Source organism: Salmo trutta, chromosome 3 (genome assembly GCF_901001165.1).
Source record: "Salmo trutta chromosome 3, fSalTru1.1, whole genome shotgun sequence".
NCBI classification, from domain to species: domain Eukaryota; kingdom Metazoa; phylum Chordata; class Actinopteri; order Salmoniformes; family Salmonidae; genus Salmo; species Salmo trutta.
The window spans coordinates 56,560,643-56,586,436 of record NC_042959.1 but is presented as its reverse complement, the minus strand read 5'-3'; the positions used below and the strand labels follow the sequence as shown (position 1 = coordinate 56,586,436).

At 43.7% G+C, this 25,794-nt stretch overlaps 2 protein-coding genes across 5 annotated transcripts; both read right to left on the bottom strand.

Moving 5' to 3' along the window:
- Positions 1-3,303: 3,303 nt before the first annotated feature.
- Positions 3,304-14,833, bottom strand: LOC115180046 (synaptotagmin-11). The gene is made up of 4 exons (XM_029741942.1): positions 14,569-14,833; positions 8,959-9,872; positions 7,070-7,190; positions 3,304-6,952 (listed from the first exon to the last, which is right to left on the bottom strand). Exons 1-4 carry the CDS (start codon positions 14,600-14,602, stop codon positions 6,642-6,644), a joined length of 1,380 nt encoding a protein of 459 aa, XP_029597802.1. The 5' UTR covers positions 14,603-14,833; the 3' UTR covers positions 3,304-6,641.
- Positions 14,834-16,758: 1,925 nt separating this feature from the next.
- LOC115180008 (mothers against decapentaplegic homolog 4-like) lies at positions 16,759-25,746 on the bottom strand. 4 transcript variants are annotated; one of them, XM_029741865.1, is made up of 11 exons: positions 25,549-25,746; positions 24,203-24,443; positions 20,299-20,473; positions 20,079-20,150; positions 19,390-19,575; positions 19,036-19,239; positions 18,833-18,934; positions 18,672-18,728; positions 18,320-18,503; positions 17,834-18,141; positions 16,759-17,739 (listed from the first exon to the last, which is right to left on the bottom strand). In XM_029741865.1, the coding sequence occupies exons 2-11, from the start codon at positions 24,437-24,439 to the stop codon at positions 17,519-17,521; spliced, it is 1,746 nt and encodes a 581-aa protein (XP_029597725.1). In that variant the 5' UTR covers positions 24,440-24,443; positions 25,549-25,746; the 3' UTR covers positions 16,759-17,518. The 4 variants fall into 4 exon arrangements, with proteins under 4 accessions (XP_029597725.1, XP_029597732.1, XP_029597741.1 ...); XM_029741872.1 differs by having other exon boundaries at positions 19,390-19,566; positions 25,549-25,745; XM_029741881.1 differs by having other exon boundaries at positions 20,127-20,150; positions 25,549-25,743.
- Between the last annotated feature and the right edge of the window lie 48 nt (positions 25,747-25,794).

Below are 25,794 nucleotides of genomic sequence, written 5' to 3'. Positions count from 1 at the left end.
TTCTCTTGGCATCCGTCAAACCCAGATTCTTCCGTCAGACTGTCAGATGGTGAAGCATGATTCATCACTCCAGAGAACACATTTCCACTGCTCCAGAGTCCAATGGCGACAAGCTTTACACCACTCCAGCCAACACTTGGCATTACAAATGGTGATCTTAGGTTTGTGTATGGCTGCTCAGCCATGGAAACCCATTTCATTAAGCTCTCAATGACAGTTCTTGTGCTTTTGCTTCGAGATTCAGTTTGGAACTTGGTAGTAAGTGTTGCAAATTATTTTCTTCGCACTACACACTTCAGCACTTGGTGGTCCCATTCTGAGAGCTTGTGTGGCCTACCACTTCGCGGCTGACGCGTTGTTGCTCCTAGATGTTTCCACTTCACAATAACAGCGTTTACAGTTGACCGGGGCAGCTCTAGCAGGGCAGAAATTTGACAAACTGACTTGTTGGAAAGGTGGCCTCCTATGACAGTGCCACGTTGAAAGTCACTGAGCTCTACAGTAAGGCCATTCTACTGCCAATGTTTGTCTATGGAGATTGTTTATGATAGCTCTCCCCAGGTTCTGAAAAATGTCTAAGACATCCTGTAACTCATATAGCCTCCCCAGTCCTCCTTGCGTGACTTTCCCTGGCAACAACATTTTAATCAATCTAACCTCCCCCTGACAGCAGCAACCACCTAGTCAGCAAATAAAAGTTCAGAAGTGGGTTTGACCGAAACTTGACCTTTCATCACAAGTTTTGGGTCATAACAAGGTGAACGAGTCTAAGCATCTTCTGACAGGTGGCTGTTTTCAACAGGCCTGAGGCAGCCTTGTGTTCTCAGAAAACCAGTCGTATTCTCAGAACCTCAGATAGCCAGGTGGGGCCCAGACAGGAGGAGTATGAACTATAAGGGCACAAGGCGAGACCCAGATGCAGATGGTTTGAGTCTTTGATATTTATTATAACCAAAAGGGGTAGGCAAGAGAATGGTCGAGGACAGGCAAAAAGTCAAAACAGGTTCAGTGTCCAGGAGGTAGTGTGGCAGGCAGGCTCGAGGTCAGGGCAGGCAGAATGGTCAGGCAGGTGGGTAAAGTCCAGAAAACAGGCAAGGGTCAAAACCAGGAGGACTAGTAAAAGAGAATAGAAAAGGCAGGCGCACGGGAAAAACACGCTGGTTGACTTGGAACATACAAGACATACTAGCACAGAGAGACAGGAAACACAGGGATATATATATACACCAGGGATAACAAGCAACACCTGGAGCGGGTGGAGACAATAACAAGGACAGGTAGAACTGATCAGGGTGTGACAATGAACGTAGGCGGTTTCCACCTTCTGATAGTGTCTGAAGGGCACAGCACTCAAAACAGGTGTTAACACACACAGAGGTCTCCTGAAGAGGACACCTTACAGTTTATCATAAAACAATTTATTAACCCTTTAAAAGGTATGAGGCCTTGGTTTAACCCCTTCACATTCCAAAGACGTGGCTTCATGATTCCCACCACAATTGCAACATGTCACATTTTTATTACTTTTAAAACACATGATCTTTTCCACAACTTGGACATATTGGCTTCTCCCTTCTACAAACACTTGAAACATGTCCAAAAGCTTTACAGTGATCATTGGTCTTGGGATAAATGCTCTGACTCTAGTTTAAATACCCCAACTGCTCTTGAGTAGCGAGAGACTCCATATCAAAAACAAAAGCACAGATAGGCTCTTCACTTTTTCATAAATCACCACACAATTTATCCGACGTGCATCAATCACTCCAGGAATATTTTTAATCTGTTCAACATCGACTTCCCTCGTGATGGCAGATATTACCCCCTTGAGGGATGCCCTTTTCCGAAGAGACACACACTGCCAAACTTCTCAAATCGGGTGAAACGCAACACACGTTCCTTCTGATCCTCAGAAGTACAAAAAATCTAAACAAGCCTGCCTCTCTCACAGCCTTAACTTTACCCAGTACTCTCTCCACCAGTTTGGATATCTCAAATGGATTCTTCAAGATTGGTAATTCGATCAGCTGCTCCTCATTAACTTCAAGCACAATATGCAACATGAAAATATTGGGCATATCATGACAAACAACAGCCTCTTGTGGTGTAATATAGTTCTAAGGCCTGTGACTGAAGCAGCACCAGTCATCTGTGTAATTTAAGAAGGTGTCACATACATAGATCAGTGGTAAACTCCTTTTTCATATCCTAAAAAGGTCCATATAGCATGCACAATTGATTTTGTATTTCCACTCGTTCAATTTGCACGGAATCTGTGAAAATCTAACCCTAAACGTTGTTTCAACCAGTCAAATCACGTTCGTATGTATTCCTCAGAGATCCTAGAAGGTAACCAGACTTCACTATATCATTAGGTGTGTAGTATATCCTATAGGACACCAAATTTGGTCAGAAAGCGGCGCCTTCATGGCACGCCGATGACGCGCGTGGGCGGTCATCACTTGATCGACTCTAATTTTGTCAAATAAGTACCAATCGGGGTCAAACAAAGCTAGCTAGATAGCCAATGAGCTGGGCTTTACGGGAGTATCCGGAAACCCTGTATCTGTTGCAAAATGTAGCTGCTAACCTTGTGTGACAGCATACCTTTTGGACAAAAAGTATAAGAATATTCAGAGTTATGAAGTTATGAAAACTGGTTGTTTTGCAAATGTTGAACTTATAATATGGCTATTAATACTGGAAAAGCTGAATCAAAGTCCAAGTATACAGATTTGACGATATTCTTGTAGAAAAGTGTAATATGAATGCAAATGTCTCCTTCACGATTTGCCCAAACTAAATGTCATGTAGTTCCCTCATACTTCAAGTTACCTGTCTGAAACGTTGCACATACACTGCTGCCATCTTGTGGACACCATCGGAATTACAACCAGAGTGATGGCTGGAACTGGGACCTTTCTGTTGCATTTCAAAGATGGTGGTAGAAGAAAACTGGTTGTTTTTTTCTTTCTATTTTTTTCTAACAGATCTATTGTGTTATATTCTCCTACATTCAATTCTCATTTCCACAAAATGCAAAGTGTTTCCTTTCAAATGATACCAAGAGTATTCATATCCTTTCTTCAGGGCCTGAGCTACAGGCAGTTAGATTTGGGTATGTCATTTTAAGCAAAAATTGAAAAAAAGGGAGCTATCCCTAAGATTTATTAATGTAGCTCAGTTATGAGGAGTGTGTGAGTGTGTGTACATGCTTACATGCCTGTGTGCGCGCATGCCTCCATGCATGTGTGTCAAGATTCTGGTGATGTAAAGTTGTTTTAAAAAAATTGCTGCAAACACTGGAGTATAACTTTTTATTTGCACGTTGAATGACTGTTAATGAAACCAACACACAAGTTAGCATCTGCGTAATATACTCAGCATATAGGAAAATGAACGTTTTAGACACTGTTTGCATTACTGGCAAGTATTTCTTTACATACTGTAGTTTAACTCCATGTTTATGGACAGAGGATACCTTGAAATAATAATTTGTACCAATCCACGATCAGTCATTATTACAGTTTGTTTTCATTACGTTTCATATTTTATTCCAAATTAGTTAACAAGGATATTTCAACAAAGGAAATAGCTACACTGAAGGTCAAAGTTGGGGAGACGAGGTGAAGTAAGCCCCATTTATACCTTGTTCTAACTTGCGTCCTTTGTCCTGATCTTGTCCACATTCTGATTGTGCCCACATTTTTAGACAAGTGTTTACAATCAAAAAACACATTGTGATCTGATTGTGATCTTATTGTGTCTGGACATCTTACAAGTGCAGACAGATCTGGACAGAGAAACCATTTAAATCATCATTATTCTGGCCTCTAAACCAGTGACAGGTGGCTGATTACATCAATATGTGTCTTACAGTAAATACATATATAAATATTATAGCTGTGAAATGATTTGCATAAAGGAAGGGACCAGGAACTCTGGTCAAATTGCAGACACAGTGGACAGATAACAGACTCATTTTAATACCATGTGTAGACACACTTCTGGAATTGTGGGCACAATCAGAATGTAGACAAGATCAGGACAAAGGACCCACGTTAGCACCAGGTATAAATGGGGATATAGACAGTCAAAATGGTGGGGGTTCTGATTGCAGGAGTTTGCTGTCAAAAACAAAACAAGGTAGCTCATATGTATTGCAACACAAATTTCTGCCTTCCCCTTGCCTTGTCGACACAAACCTGCAGTCTTAAGTATTTTCACCTTGGCTTCACTGATTTCCCACATTCAATTTTACAGACTGCACTGCAGTAAATGTTACACGGTGTGATGTAAAGCCATTGCTGCTAGGCTTACAGCTCCCCATGTCTCCACTGAGTAGGCCTACAGCACAGGTGTCAAACTCATTCCACGGAGGGCTGAGTGTCTGCGGGTTTTCGCTCCTCCCTTGTACTTGATTGAATTATGACCATGAATTATGGTCACTAATTAGTAAGGAACTCCCCACAACTTGTTGTCTAGGGCTTCATTGAAAGGGAAAAACAAAAACCTGCAGACACTAGGCCCTCCATGGAATGAGTTTGGCACCCCTTGCCTACAGGGTACAATGATGACAGAGCATAACAATCATACAGCCAAATCCTCACAGGGTGTGATAGGTGTTATGATGGGTTCACTAATCTGTCAAATACTGTGACTTCTCTCATTATGAGGAATGAAGCATTAAAAAGAATTGGAGATATTAGTGATCCAAATAAAATGACAAGGAAAGAAGGTGCGAGGAAAGAGTTAGAGAGAGGAGACAGGGGAGAACGAAGGAGATTGAGGGAATAAGGGACTGTAAAGAGAGAGCTAGAAAGAAAGAGTGCGAAGGAGGGTGAAAGAGAGTGAGAGAGCGAGAGAAAAAGAGAAGGAAGAGAGGATGGAGCGGTTAGTGATAGTGGAGGAGTGGGGGTTTGCCCACCTGTGTCTCGTCCTTCTGGTCAAAAGCCTAGCCAAGCCAGAAGCTAGCAGTTGCCACCCCACTGCCATGTCCTGCTCTGAACCCCATCACCACTTACATTGTTCTAAACAGTGCACCTGGGCTCTGCAGTCTCCACACACACACACAGAGTATCACCAACAACATACAGGAGCTTCAACCTGTGAGGCTATTCACTATAGAAAATTGTTGCCTTCAAGATATAAAGTACTGTTCTTTTATACAATATATTCTTGAAATTAGCCAAATGAAAGAGAACAAAAATACACGAATGGCTCGATTCAATCCGTATCGCTCAAGATCATCGCTATTGAAATGTAAAGGCAATGTTCCAAGTTCGCAAAGACTGAATTCACGGTAAACGCTGCATATGTCAGCTGCATATGTCAGCTCAATAGAAAATGACGTTTATATTTCAAGTGTGCTATAGTGCAGAACTGGTGATTCGGATTGAATCGAGCCTTAAAAGATGATCATGTCAGCATAGGCCAAAATAGTGGAACATACTGTATAAACCTTTTGGAAACCACACAGCAAAACATGACCCTTTACAACTCTTCATGTCAAAACCATTTTTCACAATAATATCAGTGACTTTCAAAGAACATCTTCTGGCACTACAAGCTGCTAACTAGCATGTGTTATTACCTGGTTATTACAGTACTAAGACTAACCTGCTGCAGTGATATTTCAGTAATTCGCTTATACTGTGGTGAATGCTTTTTTAATGCCACAGTATGAGAAGTTGTCATATTTCTTGTGATCACATGTATCCATGTAATAATGTTGTGGTTGTTATTACATTCATATTTTCAGCCCGAATTAGTTCTAAAAATGGACTCAAAATACATATTTTTGCAGTGAAATCACATTTGTCTTTACAACACAGCATTAATTGGTTTGAAACCTTGATGGTTTAAATTTTAGATACAGAGCTTGTCATCAAATATGGTAATGCCACTAAACGACAATAGCTAGGCCCCAAAACATTCTAGAATTTTTTCAATATTTAATGGGAAGAAAATTCTAGCTGTCCTACTTGGTGGTCCTACCATTAGAGAAACTGCAACAGAGAGTTGGTTGCATGAGGTCTTCTCATTTTAAGAGAGAGAGGAAATAAATCTCACTATCAATACAAGCAATACTTCTGTTTCCTTAGTACATTTGATTTGATGATATTTCTGTTTAATTCAGACATGCGATGAATTGAAGTACAATAATGGCAAGGGGAGGATTTTGAAGCCTGACAATTCGTTTTTTTTAGCATTTGCATGTATCCTCCCGTCGCCTAAACTTCATACAACATGGCCAGACAATAATTCATAACAGCCTTGAATGTGTGATCATGGTCATATTCTGGTTAATTAACAAACAACTTTTTTATTTTCATTACTCTTAACCTAATGCTGAGACTGAGTGTCTCTATAATTCTGCAGTGGTGTGGGTTATATATGTGTATGTTTATCTGTATGCATGTTTGTTACTTTGATTCGATTCTGTAATTGAACCTTAACCACTGTAAAGTCCACTGTACAAGTCCCACCAGGAATGTTGTTCATTTTTTGTTGGTATTATTCACAAGAGAAAGTATGGCATGAGGAAAAGCCACTCTCTCGGCAAGAAGTCTCTCTCTTCCCCTCCTCCACCTTCCCCTATACACACAAGTAGAACTATATGCATTAGGCGGTGGGGGGAGCTAATATTCACTGAGGTTGTGCCACTTTGAGATCTGCCGACGGGGGTTTTCACAGACCTCCCGCCAGTGGGCGGCGCCAGAGGGACAGGGGCTGTGCAGGCCGAGGGGCAGACACCCCACCACCTCGTTCTTAGTGGTACGGTCAAAGTCGACCACCACAAACTCCACAGAGATCTCAGGGAGCAGCTCGGGGGGCACGTCGTAGATGAAGGACTCGTTGAAGACGGGGTTGAGCGTGCACTTCTTCACGTGCGTCTTTTTCTTGGCGATGCGCTTGCGTCCGTAGAACACATTGACCTTCACATATGGGTCTAAGGGAGAGAAGGAGATTTTGGAATGTTGTCATATGTAAAGGGAACATCTACACAAGCTCCGCCTTTTTTAATTGTCCACAGGCACACACAGGCAAACACAGTGGTTGAACTCACTTCCAGACAGGCCAGAGATGTCCATCTTGGGCAGGTGTTTGGCCTTCAGCACCACCACACTGAGGCGGTGGGAGACAGGCTGGTAGGACAGAGACACCAACAGCTCCCCACGGCTCTCGCACTGCAGGAAGAGACAGACACATAGAGGATTTAACTATTGACTCATTCAAAAGGAACAATTATCAAACACACCTACTCAGCCTTTAAGATACAATGCAACAATCAAACAGCCATAATAGTATAGTCATAGATTAAAACAGTAATGGGGCACCAATTGCCAAGACAAAAAAACTCAGCAGTCTTTGGAATTATTTATTTGTCAACCTTGTTCTACATGCACAATTATAAACTGGGTGGTTCAAGCCCTGAATGCTGATTGGCTGTATGACAAAACCTTTATTTTTACTGCTCTAATTACATTGTTAACCAGTTTATAATAGCAATAAGGCACCTCTGGGGTTTGTGGTATATGGCCAATATACCACAGCTAAGGGCTGTATCGAGGCACTCCACATTGCGTCTTGCTAAGAACAGCCCTTAGCTGTGGTATATTGGCCATATACCACACCCACTCTGGCCTTATTGCTTAAATATACCATACATATCTGTGTGTGGAAACAGACTAGTGTGATTATTTTAGTGTTTCTGTTAGAAACATCACAATGTATACAGTATAGCGGTTTGTATAATCTAGGTGTTCTGCATAGAAAGAGCAAGGATCAGATAAACTGTGGAAAAAATCTGTCATGTCTGGCCTTTACACTGTATATCCATATAAATGTAAATCAGATATTGGTACTCTATACATTAATACAGATGACAGTAGGTAGACATGATGTATGATGCTACAGACCAACACACACATGCACTTTCTCATATTCACTGACTTGCAATTGATTTCATATTATTACAATCCATCACTAAAAGGGCATTTTCTAATCTAATGATTATAAAATGAGGATTTGCTGAGAAAAATCCATAGGTGAGTGTCCTGGTGATGTGTATGCTTATAATGGATTATTTGGATTATTGTTTTGAAGACATTGACATTGCTTTGATGAAGGTTGTTTGACCGAAAGGTTAGCCACACAAATGTGCCCTGACGCCACTTCAGTGAGCCAAAGTTCTCTTCTCATTCTAGTGTAGTTTTAATACACCTGCAACTTAGCATCCTAGTCAGGTATGAGGTTGATTCCCATGCATGGTGTATCGACTTCCCGCATGATACTGCAATAGGTTGCCCTCCACAATGAGTACTGAGGAACACTACCCGTTTTTACGATCAGACATTTTATTCAATGAGGAAGTAATAACCCCTGCAATGCATCCATACGAAACATATCCAGCCCTTCTTATATTGAACAGCAGATGGGTTATACATAATGGCCACACAGTGAGGACTAGTGCCACAGGTACATGTGGGAACAAAAAACAAAACAAGTCCTTGGTGAGTCAGAGTTGGGTACACATGTGTGGCTGTGATGTGTGGCTGTGATGATGAAGGGAGCCTGATGGATGGCTGGCTGCATTGAGAGATTACATGGAGGCGTTGTTTCTGTCTCCTCAGTCTGGCTGCAGTTAAGACTTGAATGGGGACCGAATCAAGAGACACATTGACCTTCCTGTCAGACAATCCCCTCTGTGTACTGCACTGCGCTCAATTCCATGTGTGTGTGTGTGTGTGTGTGTGTGTGTGTGTGTGTGTGTGTGTGTGTGTGTGTGTGTGTGTGTGTGTGTGTGTGTGTGTGTGTGTGTGTGTGTGTGTGTGTGTGTGTGTGTGTGTGTGTATGTGTATGTGTGAGCCAGCCCCTACCTCCAAGAATGATTGTAATGTCGGAAATGTCTGTTCATGCTTTGAAACGTGTGTAGGTCGCTCCCCCCCTCCTCACCTGCATGTTCCTCTTGCTGATTTGCTGGGTGATGTGCACCCGCCCCGTGCTGGGTTCCAACTCTGTCAGTGGGACCACCACCTCCCCTATGACATCATCGCGGGCAAAGCGGTCGAAGCTGAGCACCAGGAAGTGCAGCGTGAGCTCGGGCAGCGAGCTGTAGGCCACGCCGTAGAACGTGAACGTCTCGTCAAACACCGGCTCCAGCGTCTTCCTTAGGACCCTGGTCTTCACCCGGTGCTTCTTCTCAGGGAGGATGGTCATCTTCACGTAGGGGTCGGAGCTGTTCCCTTGTTCGTCTACTGCAGGCAGGCCATGGGCTCCAACGATGGTCACCACCAAGGCCTTCTTAGGGAAGTTGTAGTCTAAAGCCAGGCTGAGGGAGCCCAGGCTGGTTTCAGGCTCTGATTCTGGGTTGGAGGATGCGGGGGTGAAAGGTGAAACGGTCTTGCTGCTGTTCTCGCTACTGGTAGCTGAGCTATCCAGGCAGCAGTAGTCGGCCCTGACGGGCAGTTCCCGCTCCACCCTGGGCTGGCCAGCAGGGGGCACCAGGTGGCTCATCTGGAGATGGGCAGGTGCATCCAGGATGTTGTTCTCAGCATCCACCAGGACCATCCCGCGGCCGCCACCCCTCTCTCTGTCTCTTTCCCCCTGCCACCCAGCACGCCTGGCCACCCGTACTATCCTCTTGCTGCTGCTGAGGGACTCTGGGTAGATACTGATGCCCTTCAGCATGTGGATGAACTTGTAGGGCGGGTCTTCAGCCGAGTCACAGTACTGATCGCCATGGAGCTTGTATCGGCCCGTCACCCGGCGGTGTCGACGCTGGCAGAAGGACCACAGGAGAACCAGGATCACCACAGCAACCACCAGAGCCGCCGCACCGATAAAACCGGCCAGCACCGGTGACATGTCTAAAAGAGAGGGGAACATAGAATGAGTTAACACCTTTGCACAGTCTAGATTGGGATGTGTTTGCAATGTCTGGTGTAGGAAATATTCATACTGGCGTCTCTAAATAAAGTAGATAATCAAACTGTCAGTTGCATTTAGTTCAGCCAGGAACTGGAACTGACTCAGATGAAAGAAATTCAACTCTTTCAGCTGCACCAAGTGATGCAGCACTGAACATCAAATAGGATATCATGTAACTGCCCTTCAGTGGCTTATTACTGTCAGGTAGGCTAAATAATGTAAGTCGTGTGACCACACCACCCAGGGTGACTCCACTCCACTGTGACTCAACACTGTGACTCAACACTGTGACTCAACACTGTGACTGTGCCATACAGCAGTAGTGACTTCACAACAGCATCACAGAGCACGAGGCACGGTGTGAGTGGGAAAGACATGAGCAATATGGACGTCATTCAACCAGGTGTCACCAGGTTGCTTAAATGTCAGCCCCCCACACCACACACAAACACACACACACACACACGCACCTCATGCAAGTGCAACTATGTCTGTCTGACTCTGGAGGGTAAAAAGGAGCATGAGGAGCAGTCAGTGGAAACACACACAGCCAGGTCAGGCTGCATACACACAGAGACACACAGACACACAGACACACAGCCTTGTACAACTAACCTTGTGGGGACACACAATTCAGTCCCATTCAAAATCCTATTTTCCCTAACCAGAACACTTACCCTAACCCTAAAACCTAACCTTATCCCTAACCCTAGCTCCTAACCCTAAAACTAACCCTAGCTCCTAACCCTAACCCTAAACCTAATTCTAACCCTAACACTAATTCTAACCTTAACCCAAAACCCCCTAGAAATAGCATTTGACCTTGTGGGGACCAACAAAATGTCCCCAGTTGGTAAAATATGTTTTACTGTTCATGTACTACAGTTAAACACGTCCACGCCCACACACGCACGCACGAACGCATGCACGCACACACACACACACACACACACACACACACACACACACACACACACACACACACACACACACACACACACACACACACTGTACACTGTCCACCTCTCTCTTAAAGTCATTAGTCATTTGCCTCCCTTAATTGATCCCAGTGACGGTGTGCTTTATCTAGCAGACAGACCGTGTTCCAGGGCTGGTCATTACACCAGACTAGGGCGTGTTTTGTCTGACTCAATGTGTCAGGGAGCTATAGCCCCATACCCTGTCTCTGTGTGTGTGTGTCTCTGTGTGTGTGTGTATGTGCGAGGGGTGGGGGTCTAAGTGTCTGTGCACATGCAGGTACGCATGCATCTATGTGTGACTGTGTGTGCGAGCCCCCACCCACTCATTTGAGTGAGAGACTGTGACTATGTGCTGTGCGCACATGGTAAGGCTGACTGTGCTGATCCCAGCTATAATGGGACTCAGTGGACAGAGCCTGCTGCAGCGGGGCGGGCGGGCCGGGTGAGGACCCTTTGTTTGGCCAAGCCCCTGAAAAGAGACGCATTGTTGCCTTTCTCGCCCCCCCCCCCGTAAACTTGTCAGTCTATACACTACATGTGCATGAGCATGAACATATGTTAAGCACGCAGGTAAACACGTATGCACACACACAAGCGCACACACACACTATCTTTCCCCCTCTTTACCTCAGCTTTCTAACTATATTTATATTACGTCTGTTTTTCTCTATCTCTCTCCCGTCTCCATTTTCATCTGTCTTTGTCTGTCTCTCCTCTCCCTCCTTCAACTGTCTGTCTTTCAACAAAATACCTTGCCCTTCCTTCCTGTTGTTGTTCATTGGCATTCTGGGTAGGGATACCAGGAGGATGATGTCAGATTTTGGAAGGAGCTTAATGCCAGCTGAGCCTGTTGCCCTGGAAACATACCCCAGGGGGATGGCAGTAGTGAGCTCTCAAATCTATCGCTTCAGTGGGTCCAGGCATTGTCCACAAAATGTGTTAAGTAAAAACATAAATTGAGTGTGCTGACTAACAGAACCAAAAATACACCCTACATTTTTTATTTAATTAGACACAATGCCAATCTCCTCAGTTCAGTTTTATTCTGTGGGTAACTTTAAAGAGCTTTTTTTCTGTGGGTTCCATCTCTATGCCTTCTGCATAACCCATCTCAGATCCTTCATCAAGAAAAAGAGCTCAGGTTGATTTGCAAGGAATTATGCAATTATATCTAACCATAGATTACAGATCAGACCACACTACTGTATAGGTAGTTTGCCATTCCAAATATGAACAACACACACATGCCGAGTTCAAGACAACCTTGAACTTAAATGAGCACAGTACAATTTCTATAAATATGCACAGCTACTGTCAGTGGCATCATGCCTATAGGGGACACAAAGGCATGTGCCCCCTAAGATTTGTCATGTTTTAAAATTAATTTGATCATAATTATTAATAAAAATATCTGTCAGCGTTACTTTGCGCAGGGGGCACACTGACTGGACCAGGCAAAGTGTACCCCCCCCCCCCCCCCCCACCTATTCTCCCCTAGTAAGTGGTTCCTTCCAGAGAGTACTGTGCATCTCTTTGCACAGAGCAAAGAGAGGCCTCGGCAGGACGCTAGATACTCTAGTGCGTGAGGTATCGTGAGTGGAGGAGAGAGTGTAGAGTGACACACACAGCGTTTGATTTGATTTTAGCCATTTCCAGTGCCTGACCCTTCCACTTTGTTTGATAAACTGAGTAATGAGGCTGGGGAAATGTAACCACTGTTCATAGACAGAGCTATGCATGCAAATATTGACAGACATTTTGATTGTTATTTTCAAAACTCAAATGACAATAAATAGATACATAATTTACTAAAATTGCTTTAATTATTGGGTTATTATACTATATACCAGTGTGGCAGTTGTACTAAACTTCTAAGGAAAAAAGGTTCTTAAAGAATCAATGTGCATCCTTAACTAAAATGACAATTGAACAGGTAAATTGATATGCTTAGATAATTTATTCAGAAAAAAAGATACAGTTTTGACATAGAATTAGTCATTATGATTATGGCTCTAGATTGCAGGAAATATCTGTTTCAGGTGTTTGAAGAATGCAAAATTCTCCAACTTCTGACAAACTGCCTGTCTTTCTTCCTGCCTGGCACCGGTTGGTACAGCATAAACCCCATCATCCACCAGCCTGGGAAACAGTGCTGAGTGACCATGGAGCACTGAGAGACAATCTGTCTGCATTGGCAACATGTCTTATTGTATGCTGCTTGTGAGCATAAGATTCAGTTGATTTGCAGAACTCAGATTGTGATATGGACCAGATGTGTCTTAATCCTGATGAGTGACCCAGATTAGATCACTGGCTGTAATCTGGGTTTCCGGAGTCTGTTGGGCTGAATTGCAGATATCCAACTCCAGTACTCTCATGTTTCTTTGCTGCCATGAAATGTTCTGCTGCATCCAGCAGGCTCAGGGCCAACATTATGTTTGCAATAACACATCTCTAACACTCGAAAGGCCAACTGCTTGTTGTAATGAGGTTTTTCAAGCAGTTCAATATTTAGATGCTCTTGAGGTTTAACCTTAAATCAACCAAGAAATGTGACAGTGCATTTATTAACAAAAGCCTCCTCTTCTGCATGGAACTTAATCAACTCCAATAGGTTACAGGCCCATTCCTGACACAGTGTTAATATGCTTCTGGTTTATATTTCCTTGGTTTTTAGGGTTTAGAACAATCCGTTTTGTTTCTGCACTTGGGTTATTATTATTATTATTGGGCTATTCTTCTGATGATATAATATCCATAACCCTCCCCATTCCCCATCACCTATTCATGTCACTTGCTGAGAGGGTTTGGCACTTTTTGGGTCACCAACACCCCCTGCCTTCAGAGCACTACACTTCTTATTACTACACTTCTTATTATGGCAATGTGGCATTAAACTACTGTTTAGGGATCTTCATTTAAAGCTCGAGGTCTGATCAAATGAAAATATGTCCATTTGGCCAAGCTCCTAGTTCCGGGGATGCGTGCTTTAACAAAAACAAAGGAACGGGGGCTGGCGATGCTTATACTGGAATAGACATCACGTCATCCTATCCACCCCATCGTACGCGCACATTGAAGATCACGGGGAGAAGTGACAATGTTGCGAATGGGTCGCAGTACTCAATATATTTTGATAGAATAGGACTACAATTATTATGCTGTGGACCAAATTATTCACTCATTGAAAACAAATACTTTCATAATAGCAAATACTGTAATAATAGGCTCCCACTGAGCACACACTGGTTGAATCAACGTTGTTTCCACGTCATTTCAATTAAATTAAGTTGAACCAACGTGGAATAAACCTTGAATTGATTGACGTCTGTACCTAGTGATGCTACTATCTCTGTTGAATAGGCCTGTGTAATCAGTTTCGTTCAATTTCCAAATTACTTTTCGACGCTATTTACATTAACATAGGCCATGGTAATGAATAGATGTCAAATTGACATTTGGCAATCTTTGATGATAGCAATAAAGTTAATCATGCTATTTGGGTGTGTTCAATCTCATATGGCCTCATTTCTAAAACGAATGGGCATTATTTTAACATTTCACGCAATGTAAATATAAGACATCATATAACGTTAACATCTGACGACACAATAAACAAAATGCCAAATAAATCAGAAAAAGGCCTGCTACTTACCGTATGCAGGTCGTAATTCTGTAATCTCAGCCATTTTGAGAATTAACGCAGGATGCTTTACTGGCCGCCCAGATAAAAAGGGTAAATGAAAGAATATAAAGCTGGTTTGTCCCTATTTTATATCCATAGAGAATGAGTAACGATACTTCAACAAAATATTCCAGTAAATGAGCTCACAGGTTAATAAATAATGATTGTCTTGCTCTTTGATATGGTCTATTCGCTCTCTATACGCCAAACTCAATGATGCTATTATTTATCGGATGCGGAGGCTGCGTGGGGCTCGAGACTGGTACTCTTCGACTCGCAGGACCCGCCCCCGTGTGACGTCAGAATGTCATTTTTTTTAATGTATGATACAGTGTATGTATGTAAATGACCAATTACTGGTGGATGGTTAGCACACTTTCATTCAAATAGTTGCTTGGCAACATTACACAATAGGACTAAGGACCATACAGATTTTATAAAAACAGTTTAATTCTTAGTAAACTTTACAATAGTTATAACCTGCATACATCATAATTTACATTAAAAAACACTAAAACAAAGCTATGTTCAAGACGAATGCAAAAATAGTATATTTTGGTCAATTCTAACTCAATACTAAATCCTATTCATATCTACCAAAGAGGCAGAATCAAGCTGACTACAGACAGCTGAAAGTATACTGTAAAAAACAATGACTGCTGCTAATATTAAGATTTACAAGAAAAATACATAACAAATAATTTACGATTATAGATATGTTCTCATCGTTGACCCTCACATGGTTATCATTAGGAGCTTAAAGAGAAGCAGAGACCCTCATGTGTTTTATAAGTGTCCCAAATTAGACATAAATATACATATAAAACAATACATTTGTTTTACAAACTACTATATTCTGGATATATCATTTGGTGAAGTAAACCAGTCACAGGCCCTACATCAACATGGAAGGACTGCGAATGCACGTAGTACCCAGAAAGTTCACTAGGTGTCCTACTGGACAAATGTAATACAGCCAATGAAGTCATACTGTACGACATATGCAACATGAGGTTATTTGTGTTCTCACTTCACTAACACACAATCTTTAGTTGCAGTAGATACATCACTTTGGCTGACAAGAGGAGCATTGAAGCAGGAATGTACTAAGAAAACCAACAAATGAAGGCCGTTTTTTTCTGTGGGGTTTGTAATATTTTGTCAGTACTTCAAAATGAAGGCACCAAATTAATGAATTAATAACCTTGTCTTTAATTAGGCCTAGCGGTACTTTAGTTAAAGGCATATTTTGGCATACATCAACACAAATACATGCTTTGGTTGAACAAAGGCAGGACACAAAACGAAGATAGGCACATTCAGCAAATGTTTTTTGGCCATAAAATAGCAGTGAAAAATCGTTCACTTTCTGACAACTTTGGTCTGTTATTCTGAATGAACAAAACGTTACAAATCCTGTGTAGAAACTTCCATCAATAAATATAATCAATGAGATTCTTGATATTCCATTTCTTGTTTTTGGTAACTATACTGAACACAAATATAAATGCAACATGCAACAATTTCAAAGATTTTGCTGAGCTACAGTTCATATAAGGAAATCAGTCAATTGGAATAAATTCATTAGGCCCTAATCGATGGATTCCACATGACTGGGCAGAGCAGCAACCATGGGTGGGCCTGGGAAGACATAGGCCCATCCACTTGGGAGCCAGGCCCAAGCAATGGGAAGCCAGACCAAGGCAATCAGAATGAGCCCCCCCCCCCCCCCCCGAATATCCCACAGGTGAAGAAGCCGGATGTTGAGGTCCTGGGCTGGCGTGGTTACATGTGGTCTGCGGTTGTGAGGCTGGTTGGACGTACTGCCAAATTCTAGTTTATGGTAGAGAAATGAACATTTAATTCTCTGGCAACAGCTTTGGTGGACATTCCTGCAGTTATAATGACATTTGTACGCTTCCTCAAAACTTGAGACATCTGTGGCATTGTGTTGTGACAAAACTGCACATTTTAGAGTGTCCTTTCATTGTTCCCAGCACAAGGTGCACCTGTGTAATGATCATGCTGTTCAATCAGCTTCTTGATATGCCACACCTCTTAGGTGGTTGGATTATCTTGACACAGGATAAAATGCCCATTAACAGGAATGTAAACAAATGTGTGCACAACATTTGATAAAAATAAGCTTTTGTGCGTATGGACAATTTCTGGGATGTTTTATTTCAGCTCATGAAACATGGGACCAACACTTTACATGTTGCGTTTATATTTTTGTTCAGTATAAATATAACTGAGTCACATGATGCAGGTTGATGAAAAAGACTGATAAGAGCAAAGTTTGATGGAGATTGTGGTGACTATTATTTCAATTTCTCCCTGAAGAACAGACCCTACTGAAGGCAGTTAAAGGACAGCAGCATTCTCCAGATGCAATATACCTGTCTGAGTCTGCTGCCCTGTAATCAAGGCATCATTCCAACACTGCTTAAGTGAGAATCCACTGCAGCACATGTGCTATCATTCTGACTTTCTGAACAATTCCCAAAGTGTTTTATCCAGGCAGGTTACCAGGTCATTGGCGGTACGAGGCCAGTTTCCATTGTTGTGACACAGTCCATCCCTTATAGTCTCTACCACTACTAGAAAACATTGATGCCTTTAGTGCAAGTTCCAGTCTCTGTGAAAAGATTGTCTGTTGAGCAAGTACATTTTGCAGTCTAAACTGCTTCAGGAAAATCAGGCAATTCAAACAGGAAAATATATAAAAGCATGAAAATACCTTTTCGATAGAAGTTTGATACAAGTTTCTATTAAAGCCTACAGTCGTGTTTCAGGTGGTGGGGAAAAAGGTATCCAATCCAAAACGTACTCTAGTGTTCATGAAGGGCAGTTATCATCCAAACCAAGCAACTGAGACACCGCCACCTCTCTCTCACACACACACCCACACACACACTGCTTAGTTGACATGTCCGTGACCTCCTAGGTCAGCCAGAGGCATGGTGTGCAGCACCTCATCCAGCAGCTGCAGGGCGCGGTGCAGGTGGACCTCCACCCAGCAGGGGGTGTGCTTGATGCTCTGCCGGGGGTAGTCGGGCCCCCAGCCCTTCACAAAGCTGAGCCGCAGGATACACAGCCGCCGCAGGTCGTCCACACCTATCCCGGCTGCCGCCGACAGACCTGAGAGAATTGAGATTTACTGAGTGATTAAGAGAGCGAGAGAGAGAGAAAGAAAGAAAGAAAGAGAGCGCGAGAGAAGGACAGAAGCACTCACTGACTGCCGGGGCGATTCCCCCCACACTGCCAGGCCCTGGGATGTTGCCTGCCACTGCTGCAGCCTGTGCTGCTGCTGCAGCCTGGGCAGTGGCTGCCTGCTGCTGCATCTGCCTGTGGCACTGACGCAGGTCAAACACCTTCATGTAGGCCCCAGGGTAGATCTTGTGAACTGCGTCTCCCGGGGCTCGCCCCGCCTCCCGGTCCAGGTAGTAGCTCTGTACGAACACTGCATGGTCGCTAAGGCAACGCATCCACACATCCCCCTCACCACGACACTCCAACTGCACCCCCTTCCCAATGTGCAACCTGTGAAATGGAGATAGGAGTTCACACTGGCGAAGAGAACATCACAGACACTGGGGATTGTATTTACTTCTATACAGGCGATAAAAACATATTTGCCCTGTGTATTCTGCAACCCAACAAAGTTCTCCAATAGCTAGCGGTTAGGCAAGGTGGGTATATTAGGGGCATGCTGATAGACCTGGCTCTCTCGCTGGCGTCGGTGCGGTGCACGTTGCTGAGCTGGCCCAGACAGAAGCGGTCGCCGCCCGAGGGGTCCACGTATCCGTCCACTGTCACCACGGGGCAGTTAGCCAGGACCTTGAACATCTCCCCAACCTGGATGTCCATCTCAAAGTAGGAGATGGAGCACCAGAACTCTGGACCTGGCAACACACAGCACACACACAACATGAAATATAATATGAAACACTGCAAAATGGCTGCTATGTGTCCCTCATGTGGGTACTGTACATTGGTGGTGGATGGGTTGAGATGCCTAACACCATGTGTGTGGGTGAGTGTGTATGAGTGTGTGTACGCTGTGTGTGTACCTGGATGGTTGGAGACTGGCTGAGGAAAGGCGGGTGCGCTGTGATGTTGCTGAGACCCTTTTAAGAGAAATTAATTAGCAAATATGACAACGCTACCATATACATATAGTAACAGTCCTGCATTTCTGACAGAAAGATTGATTGACAGGTGATTGACATACAGAAGTGGTTGGGGTGGTGCAGTGGTGGTTGCTGGTGGCCACGCCCATTCTGCTGGGCTCCTACAGGGGTATAGGAGGCCGTGCTGGTGCCTGTCCAGGTCGCTGGAAGATTGTGAAGGAAGAGAACAAACAGAGTTGAAACTGACACCATGGAATTGACACCATCTCTGTGAAACTGCCAACCTGGTTCGTTAGTAACTCACTGTGATAGGAGCTCTGTGTCTGTGTGTGTTTGGAGCTGCTGCTGTAGTCACTCTGGCTGTGAGGGGTAGGGGGCTGGGGGGGTGGTCCGTGTGTGGGGGTGGTGGGGGGCGGCGTCTGGGGCATGCCCTGGCTCTGGGGAGAGGCGATCTGGAGCAGGCCCTCGCCGTGGCCCCCAGACATGGGCCCCATCATGGAGCTGCTCACTGGAGGAGGGAGATGGGGGAATGGGAATAAAGGATGGAAATTGTAAGGGATAGAGTTAGATATGAAAGCAAAAGAGTCTAGTTCTTCTCAGCTGAATTGCTTGTACGGTAGTACTTGTTATTACCAGGTTCAGTTTTAGTCTATCTCACCTGGCGGAGAGAGGGGCATGCTGGGGTAAAGGTTGACGGAGGATGGGGCGCAGGGCGGCTCGGGGGGCATCTGCAGTGGGGGGAGGGGCTGGTTGTAGCGCTCGGGCTGGGGGGCAATCCTGGAGGGGAGGTCCATCTCAAAACAGTCATGGATGTACTCCTCTTTGATCAGCCGACCTGGATGACCTTGTAATGAAGGGAGGGGGGAGAGAGAGAGAGAGACAGAGTGGGAGGGAGAGAGAGGGAGGGAGAGAAACAGAGAGAGAGAAACAAAGAGAGAGAGAAACAGAGAGAGAGACAAGCAGGCAGAAATCAGGCATGAGTCATGTCATATTATTATGTTTTCGATTCATGAATGGATACATTTTGAATAAATTCCGGAATTTACTGTAATTTAGATCAAATTGATGGATGGCATTTATTGTTGCCTCCAAGTGGGAGTAATTTTTGCCCTGTCATGCAGCCTGTGACACCTTCTTGCAATTTGATTGAGGTGTTCTTCTTGTAGTGTAGACTAGCTCAGACAGGTATGAATCTGGCTGGTTTGGAAGCTCTGCATTCCATATTTTTCGTCAGATTGCCAAGAGCACATCTACAGTATATCTGTATCAAAACAGTAGTATTGCCTGTGCACTTCGGGAAATGCGATAAAAACAGATTGGTTAGAATGACTCGCTATTGCTTATTACCATTTTGATGATGTTTGATGATGCTGAAAATAGTGTTTTCCTCCTCACCTGCATTTTGAATGCTGAGACCAACTTGAGGAGAGGGACAGAAAGGGAAACAAAGTTAGAAACAGCATGGTAGCTCTGAAAAAGCCTGTGACCCAAAGAGCCAACATCATATTCTCCTTCCTCATTTGTGCTTCTGTTTCATTAGAGGAAGTGAAATTGTGAACAGACGCACCGATGCCTGGCGATACCACTCGCTCGTAGTGGTAGGGGTTGACACACACGTTGTCATACTTGAGGTCAAAGGCGAACTGGCAGAACTTGACGTGCTTCAGTTCATTCTTGTGGAGGTCTGGCCAGCGCCAGAGCCTAGCATAGATCACATGGGGGAACCCTTTCCTCCCAGCTACCTGGAGGGACAGAGGAGAGAGAATGGAGAATCAGGGCATGGAGGTACTACTTTCCAACATCCATCCAGGGCTTTTAAGGTGATTATTTACAGTGGGACGGTGAGTCTCAGAAAGGGAATGGGGACAGTATGGAGGCCATGATGGGGTTGGAATTTGAGCATGGAGGGAGTGGAACTGCGTGGAATCTAAGTGCAGGGAAAAGGGGAAAGAAACGGAGAGAAAAGATGGGAGAGGGAGAATGAGAATGAGGAGAGCAAGAGGGAGCTGGTAGACTGGGAGTGGTCGAGGAAACGGGTCATGAATGGAAATCAATGTTAAACACACTCTCCCCAGGCACACACTCTGGGTGGGGAGGAATAGCCTTGGAGCCATTAAAACATCTCAGACAGAGCTGAATAGCACAAATAGTGACTGAGTCATCAATGGTGTTTCAGGCTTATTCTCATGTTCTTGAGGAACCAATGTTACTCTGTCCTTGTATTGTGCTGCATGTACTCAAGTGTGTCAGAGTTGGTCTGAGTATTTGCTATTGAGGAAGAGTGTGAGTGTGACAAAAGAGAGAGCTGGTGTAGGGTTAACTCAACAAGCTGAGCTGGAGAGGAATGACATTGTCTCACCTTTGCTGTGTGTGTGTGTGTGTGTGTGTGTGTGTGTGTGTGTGTGTGTGTGTGTGTGTGTGTGTGTGTGTGTGTGTGTGTGTGCGTGTGTGCGCGTGTGTGTGTGTGTGTGTGTGTGTGTGTGGGGCAGAGAAAGAGATCAGTATTTTGGGATCAACATACCCTTTCTGCACTAACAGCAAGAGAAAGCCAGAATGGACTCTGTAAACTTTTACATTTTCTTTTTTATTATTCTTTCTTCCTGAAAACCAAAGTGACCTTCCTCAGACAAAGAGTCAGCGCTGGCAGAGTGCCAGCCCAATTACAGCCAGCAGACTGACAAACACACACACAGCCTACAGTCCTGAACAGAGAATAATGCAGTACATTCTCATATCTAGTTCTCACACATCACATTAATAAGTGTCACTAACATCCGCATATCCACAGGCAATCTCAAATGTAGAAACTGTTGATGTAAGTCAAAACTTACATTCAATAATGAACACTTTTCTCTCTCTCTCTCTGTCTCACTCTCTCTGTCTCACTCTCTCTCACACACACACAGAGAGAAAATACTGTGGTATGTCTGAGATTACAAATATACTTCCACAAACTTTAACACTGGAAAAACTCCAGACACAAACACACACGCACGTACGCACACACACACCAGAGACAGACAGGCTTAACTTAACCCTGCCCCTTTCCTGTGTCTCAGACAAAACAACCCACGCTACCCCTCCAGTACTCCCTCCCTCTCTCTCTCCCTCACAAGAGCTGGGGGAGGGGAACTCCCTCTGTCTCCTTCTCTCTCATTCCCTCGCTCTCCCTTGTAAGCAACTCGTGGGTTACACTTCTACGTATTCGATGCTACGTTCATTCTCTAGAAGTTAGCCTATAGGGAGACCTAAACCCCTTCACTTCCTTCTCCTGTTTCTCCTCCCTGAAGTGTGTAAGTAACCCCCATGTGTTGAATGATTCACTTGTTGAGTTCGAATCTCATCACGGACAACTTAGCTAATTAGCAACTTTTCAACTACTTCCTACTTTTTTGCTACTTTGCAACTACTTAGCATATTAGCTAACCATTCCTCTAACCCTAACCCTTTTAGCTAACTCTTCCCCTAAACTTAACCCTAACATTAACCCTAACCCCTAGCCAAGCTAACATTAGGCCAGCTAGCTAACGTTAGCCACGTAGCTAGAATTCGAAACGTATAAGTTAAGCAAGTTCCTAACATATTGTACGGTTAGCAAATTCGTAACATATAATAAGAATTGTAATTCGTAACATATCATACGGAATGGGTGATAGACATCCACAAATTAACACATACCATATTATACTAAATGGAGTGTCTCGGATTTACGTACAGAATAATATGAAATGCTCTGACACCAGGTTGCACACACATGGTATGGGCTTAAAAAAAAAGTACAACACCTGTACCAAGTCAGATATAGAGTTGAAATGTATTCAGTTTTGATTTTGCATCACAATATTACACTTTATACACATCATAGAAGACTGAAATATGACAAAACCGTTTGACATAGAAACACCGGATTTTTGCACAAACAAGTGTGTCTCTGTGAAATGTCAACGGAGCACTGAGCGTATAACAAGCTTTTTATTTTCAAAGCCTTTTACATTTAATTCATCTTGTGTCATGATAACTTTGCTTTTTGCGACCAGCAGAAACAAATTTGAAGACGACGACCTCAAAATGTAAAATCCTCAAAAGTTGTTTCGAGAAACAAGCTAGCAACAAAACAAAACATTGTCAGAAAGTTGCTTTTAGTTGCCTGGCTTGCTAGATTTACATATTCTAAATACATTTTTTAACTAATAGGTTTTTTGGAGCAAAAAATAAGAGCAGGTAACGTTGCTGCATGCAGACTGACATTTTGTTTATACTTTTTCTTTATGACAAGGACAAGTTTGATGTCTGAGAACAACAATAGAATGTTCATGATTTAATGTGTTCCAAAACCGGTAAAATGATTAGGGATGTTTACTGAGGTGTTGGTGGGAGTTTTAAACATACACTATGTATACAAAAGTATGTGGACACCCCTTCAAATTAGTGTTTGGCTATTTCAGCCACACCGTTGCTTACAGGTGTATAAAATCCCACAGCCATAGACAAACATTGGCAGTGGAATGGCCTTACTGAAGAGCTCAGTGACTTTCAACATGGTCAGTTTGTCAAATGTCTTCCCAGCTAGAGCTGCCCCGGTCAACTGTAAGTGCTGTTATTGTGAAGTGGAAACGTCTAGGAGCAACAGGGCTCAGCTGTTGCATAGTACAACTGTAAAGTTTGGTGGAGGAGGAATAATGGTCTGGGGCTGTTTTTCATGGTTCAGGCTAGGCCCCTTAGTTCCAGTGAAGGATAATCTAAATGCTACAGCATACAATGACATTCTAGACAGTTCTGTGCTTCCAACTTTGTGGCAACAGTTTGGGGAAGGCCCTTTCCTGTTTCAGCATGACAATGCCCGCGTGCACAAAGCAAGGTCCATACAGAAATTATTTGCTGAGATTGGTGTGGAAGAACATCACTGGCCTGCACAGAGCCCTGACCATAAACCCCGTCGAACACCTTTGGGATGAATTGGAACGCCGACTGCGAGCCAGGCCTAATCGCCCAACATCAGTGCCTGACCTCACTAATGCTCTTGTGGCTGAATGGAAGCAAGTCCCCGCAGCAATGTTCCAGTGGGAAAGCCTTCCCAGAAGAGTAAAGGCTGTTATAGCAGCAAAGGGGGAACCAACTCCATTTTAATGTCCATGATTTTGGAATGAGATGTTCGACAAGCAGATGTACACCCACTTCTGATCATGTAGTGTATTACCGCAATCATGACTGGCTGAAATAAAAGTATAGGCTTTGTTGCTGGCAGTACCTGAAAGGTGTATTAGTCAGTCATCAAAAGCAACCAGCTATTGGTCACTGAGTTGACAGAGTCTTTGTGCCATACCACCAATAACAATTCATCAGTGAATAATTAATTAATGAGATCCACTGATTTCATAAACAGTCTCTTTATAGTCCCTCTACAGTCCCTCTATAATCAGTGATAACATACCTGCCTAGGCCTCATTCAACCCAACATAACAGTAGCCAACCTGCAGGCGTCCATCAAGCGTCCTCTGGATGGTGACACACTTGCTGGGGTGAACTCCGTTGGTGGTGATGGCGGTGATGAGCGAGTCCAGCTCATCCTTCTTCTCCTTCAGCTTCTTTACCAGGCTCTCTATGGCACGCTTGGCAAAGCCCTCGTTCTCACCGCCCTGTCGGTGGCACATGAGGCTGTGCACGATGCTCAGGCAGGCATCGTTGCTGTTGGGGGGGTTCACTGACATCTCCCTGGGTTGAGGGGGGTTGGAGAGGAGGAGGTGAGAGACCACTATGATGAAGCAACCAAATGCAATTGATTTATTCATTGATTTGATTGTTGTTTGATCACTGACACAACACTGAAGTCTGGACCTGATATGGTACTTTAGGTCAAGGTTCAAGTCATAGGCTATCAGCAACCAAGGTCCCTATAACAATCCAATAACAACTTTACCAGTATTAACAATACACAATGTACGGGGCTTTTACAGAGCAGAAGATACAAAGCAGGCCATGTAAACACAGAATTGAGTAGGCCAAAATTACTTTATCCTTAAATAGGTATATACTACTTATCTGAAAATACATTACATTAACCTAAAGAAAATGGACATTCTTATGATGCATGTGAAGTGTAGGGCGGCAGGTAGCCTTGCAGTTAAGAGCGTTGGGCTAGTAACCAAACAGGTCACTGGATTGAATCCACAAGCCGACCAGGTGAAAAATCTGCCGATGTGCCCTTGAGCATGGCACTTAACCCTAATTGCTCTTGTAAGTGAGCGTCTGCTAAGTTATGTAAATGTAGGTGACTGAGGGTGACCTATGTTGTTTACAAACATCCTTCCATGTGTGTCATACTAGTGATGAAGTTGAGCTTGTTTTGCTTTGCACAACTAGTCAGAAAAAAACAATAATGCTGAAAATGTGTGATTTCTTAAAGTAGACTATATTACAATCCACTTTGATAACAATAATACAACTGTAATAAACGATAATAAACATACATGCTCCACTCAATAAATTCTAAGAGCATTTAGGAGGTCAAAAGTAATTTGTTTACATGTTTACAAAAGCATGTAGGCCTACTGGGGGAAAAATATAATCACCTCTACAAGCAAAGCAACGTTATGTGTAGGCTACAGTGTACACAGTACTTTGACAGAGGAAAGACACATTGACTTGAGAGTAGTTGGATGGGGGGGGGGGGGGGGGGGGGGGTTTGTCTGGCTGTCTGTCTCACTATGCTGACCTAACTGTAGGCTATAGGTCTGTCACAATCCAAGTGACTCAGACTGGTTTGGTCAGCTAAAAAATCCCTATGAGAATAATCAATACCAAAATGTAGTTTACTTACAAATCAACAGGAGAACTGGACAAATAAGTAGAGGGAGATCTGAAGCAGTATTCCAAATATATTTTCCCCTTTACCCCTCTCTCTGTGGAGCTGTCTGTCTCGACTGTTATCAGTCTATCGCCCTCTCTCGCTCCCTTCGTTCATCCTGCTGCTCCCTCGGCTCTTCTCCAGTTTGCTTGCAATAACAAAAGGGGGAGAGAGAGTGAGTTGTCGAGGGCAAAAAGTAAAGCCAATCGCTGAGCCCGT

Bases quoted from the DNA above. Each gene is read 5' to 3' on its own strand.
- LOC115180008 (XM_029741865.1), bottom strand. From the start codon at position 24,439: ATGTCAGTGAACCCCCCCAACAGCAACGATGCCTGCCTGAGCATCGTG. The intron at 18,729-18,832 runs GTATGTCAATCA...TTCTCTTAAAAG, and splicing joins GCACCACCCCAACCACTTCT to GGTCTCAGCAACATCACAGC. The intron at 18,504-18,671 runs GTACACACACAG...GTGTGTTGCCAG, and splicing joins GCCAGTCTCCAACCATCCAG to GTCCAGAGTTCTGGTGCTCC.
- LOC115180046 (XM_029741942.1), bottom strand. From the start codon at position 14,602: ATGGCTGAGATTACAGAATTACGACCTGCATACG. The intron at 9,873-14,568 runs GTAAGTAGCAGG...CCTCTCTTTTAG, and splicing joins AGAATTACGACCTGCATACG to ACATGTCACCGGTGCTGGCC. The intron at 6,953-7,069 runs GTGAGTTCAACC...TCTCTCCCTTAG, and splicing joins CATCTCTGGCCTGTCTGGAA to ACCCATATGTGAAGGTCAAT.